General features: G+C 34.4%; 1 protein-coding gene across 1 annotated transcript; it reads right to left on the bottom strand.

Moving 5' to 3' along the window:
* Window positions 1-245: 245 nt before the first annotated feature.
* Window positions 246-1,779, bottom strand: LOC113717807 (uncharacterized). Its single transcript, XM_027242619.2, has one exon. The coding sequence runs from the start codon at window positions 1,712-1,714 to the stop codon at window positions 434-436; it is 1,281 nt and encodes a 426-aa protein (XP_027098420.1). The 5' UTR covers window positions 1,715-1,779; the 3' UTR covers window positions 246-433.
* Window positions 1,780-3,804: the final 2,025 nt, after the last annotated feature.

Here is a 3,804-nt window from a genome sequence, read left to right as displayed (position 1 = left end):
AATCATATATGTTGTTGTTTTCGTGAATTTTTAGTTAAATGAATAGACACAATTACTCGATAAGAAGATAATATATATATATATATATATATATATATTCTTGGGGAATTCCTCAATATATATATAGAAAAAGATGATATAATCCTTGGGACCTAGCTATTTTTGTTTGCTTAAACTCAGATGATTTAAAATTTACTCAAACAGTTCAAGTTCACTATTGAAAACTACTCAATAAAACATGAATATTGGCAAGACAAAACATTTTCCAAATAGTCTTGGTAACCTTATAGTACACTGATATATTCTTGACAAAATGTCAAGATACAACAACATTATTTGATATTTTAATCATGTCATATTCAAGATTAAGTTGGAATAACACTAGTTAATAAGAAACATAGCAGTGATCAATCTTATCCAATTCAAACACTCTTCACTTTATAAGACCCAAGTGGATGATGCCCCAAGAAGTATTAGGCCAAGCTTTCTCCTTTCCCTTTATCACCAAAAGTCTAGCCCATGCAACCCATGCTTCCCAAGACATCCTCTTATCCCAAGGACTTCCCCACTCCAAAATCATTCTCAGCCCCTTTTGAGCCTCTTTTTCACCCTCCTCAAAGCTCCCTTTGCTCAAGTAAATCTGACCCAAAACCACATGAGGCTCTCCAACAAAAGGGTTCTTCTCAATTGCCCTTATCAACAGCTCCTCAGCTCTCTCCAACCCGATCTTGTCTCCTTCAAAAACAGCCTCCCAATACAACTCCCTCCCAATTTTCTGCTCTTCTGCATCCAAAACTCTTGTGCAGTTCTCAAATACAGGTGGGATTACTAGCTCAAGCTCTTCATCTCTATCATCTGCTAAAACAATAACCCCTCCATTATTTCTTCTCCTTTGCTCAAGGAAAATCTCCTCTTCTCTCACAATCAAGGTGTACAGTGCACCCATTCTTGATATTGAATTCAGCCATAATCCAGGCTTGCCATTACCTGGCCATAGACCATAGAAATTATTGCCTGAGAATTCCAAATGGCCATTTGAATTCTCAAACAAAACATCCTGAAAACCGAACAGCTGGTCTGAAAAGTCTGCCATTGTCATCAGGAGAAACACAGCCACCAATCTTCGCGAAACTGGAACTTCTTCTCCTGTTCTGATATGCTTCACTACTACCCCATCAGCAGGCAGAACAGACCTGAGTTTTACTCTCCAACTTTCCTCCTCGTTAAACAATCCTTTTTCCTTCGCATTCCTCAGAGAAATCTCCGAAAACTTGAGGTGTTCGTCCAATTCTTGATCATCATAATGAAACAGAAGATCATCATGGATCAAAGGATGACGAGGGACAATGCAGAACATGTGGATTAGCCTCTCAACAGCTTCTTGGACGTGGGAACGAACTACGTCCCGACCGGTGGAGGGATCAAAGATGGCAAGATTGACATAGGAATTGGAATAAGCAGAGTGAAAGAGCCCACAAAGGCAAACAGCATCAGGGGCTTTCCACAGCTTGAGAATGCGATATATATCAAACAGATGTTCAAGAAAACTTCCATTCTTGTGCCAGCACTCGCCTGCCCCAACTGAGCGCAGGACTGAGACTAGATAAGGAAGGTTTTTGTCCACGTTTTCGAGCTCTCCGCGGAGGAAAGGACGGGCGAGTTGCAGAAGGTCATTGAGATATTTATCTTCTGAGGGAGATAGAGTAGAAGGCATGGTGGCTGGGTTTTCAGAAGATGGATGAAGATTTGAGTAATCAATTCAGATATGATTAGAAAGAACGAGGAGTGCTGATGCTTATATAATGGTTGGAGACATGGAGACATTAGACTATATGAAAATCATCGAAAATGTACAAGGATTAAGGAAAATGTGTTTTACACTCCAACTTTTTGTTATTTACGGTCCTATCATTTGTTTCATAATATAATCCAATAAATAAAAATTATACTATTAAAATAATAATAGCAGCGTGGTTAACCAAAAAAAAAAAAAAACCAAGCCAAATAATATTTTTCTAAGATTAATTTTTCTTACATTAATTATATTAATGGTTTTAGATGTAAGTCTCGCTATTTTAATTTAAATTTCAAATTTCATATATATACTATTCATCTCGAGTTATTAATGCATACGTTGTCGCTCTATAAAAAATTTAGGGTTAATCACATTTTATCCCCTTAAAGAATACCCCATTTTTCAGTTTACCCCATAACCTTTAATTTTGCTCACTTAACCCCCTTTAGGACAAAATTGCCCTTGCATTATTTTGACTTTTCATTTACCTTGTTTTCCTTTCTTTTATTTCATTTTCTCTTTCCCACAAAAATCTTCACTTTAATGATTGAAATTAAAAAAGAGGAATTGCAGAGATCTATCTTCTTCTTAAATGATTAAAAAAATATTCAAATCACTTTCCTAAAATACATTTTTTTTAGCCTTTCAATTCTTTTAATTTTGGATTTTCCTCTTTCCTTTCTAGTTTCTCATTTTATTCCAAAGAAAATATCTTAAGATGAAATTGTGACCTGATTAATAATCATCAATTGAAATTTGTGACACGTGGCATCATACAAAAAATCAAAATTAGTTTTTGATGACTTTTAAACCTTCACCCAGAAATATGCAATTACAACCTCAAAACAAAAATTTTCGTTGAAATGAAATTTCTATTGGAAAGAATGAAAGACAGAAGAAAGAGAAAAAGAAATAAAAGAAAGGAAAACAATTTCATCTTATGATATTTTCTTGAGAATAAAATGAGAAACTAGAAAGGAAAGAGGAAAACCCAAAATTAAAAGAATTGAAAGGCTAAAAAAATTGTATTTTAGGAAAGTGGTTTGAATATTTTTTTTAATCATTTAAGGAGAAGATAAATCTCTGCAATTCCTCTTTTTTAATTTCAATCATTAAGGTGAAGATTTTTGTGGGAAAGAGGAAGAATTAAATAAAGAAGAAAGAGAAAAAGAAATAAAAGAAAGGAAAACAAGGTAAATGAAAAGTCAAAATAATGCAAGGGCAATTTTGTCCTAAAGGGGGTTAAGTGAGCAAAATTAAAGGTTAGGGGGTAAATTGAGAAATGAGATATTTTTTAAGGGGATAAAATGTGATTAATCCAAAAATTTATGTGGCTGTCATAAAAAATGGATAGTAAAAAACGACAAGGTTTGATTGGCTATGTGAATCCAAAAGGACATGCATGATGATGTCGAGGCAGCTGTCACCCATTCAAGTAGAATACTATGCTCCGTTATCTTGAACTACCTCTGCCAAGTTAGCTGATAATTTTGTTTCTCCTCCCCCCCGGCGCGGCGCGGGGCAGTCGCGAGGCAAAGAAAAAACGTGAAGTGATAAGTAAAAGAAAAAGAAAAAAATGCTAACTGATAATTTAGGAAATCTCAACCTTCTTCAAAAGGAGTTTCAAGTTTTTTTCTTGGAAAAAAATAATTTAAAAGTGTCTAAATGCTATGAGAGGGAGTATACATTAAATATTATTGTATGTGTATAAATGATAAATTCAGTATGAATTAGATGTCATAAAAAAAAGTAGCTTTTGAGCAAAGAGAAATCTAATAAATTTGCTTGTGTTGATTTTCAATTTGCAAAGGTATTAAAAATGTAAGGTAGGTAGCAAGGTGACAGTGCGCCACCATGCAAAAATGTTTTATCTTAAGCAGTTCCAAGACAAAATTTACTCTCTTAATTAGACATACAGAACAAACCACAAAACTAATTTTTGCTTTTAACGAAGAGACTATAAAAGTTTATGGCGGGCATGTCAAATCATGCTGGATGACAAAATTTCG

The sequence above is a fragment of the Coffea arabica genome, chromosome 11e (assembly GCF_036785885.1).
Source record: "Coffea arabica cultivar ET-39 chromosome 11e, Coffea Arabica ET-39 HiFi, whole genome shotgun sequence".
Lineage (NCBI taxonomy): Eukaryota > Viridiplantae > Streptophyta > Magnoliopsida > Gentianales > Rubiaceae > Coffea > Coffea arabica.
The sequence above is the reverse complement of the archived record's forward strand: the minus strand, read 5'-3'. Positions and strand labels throughout refer to the sequence as shown.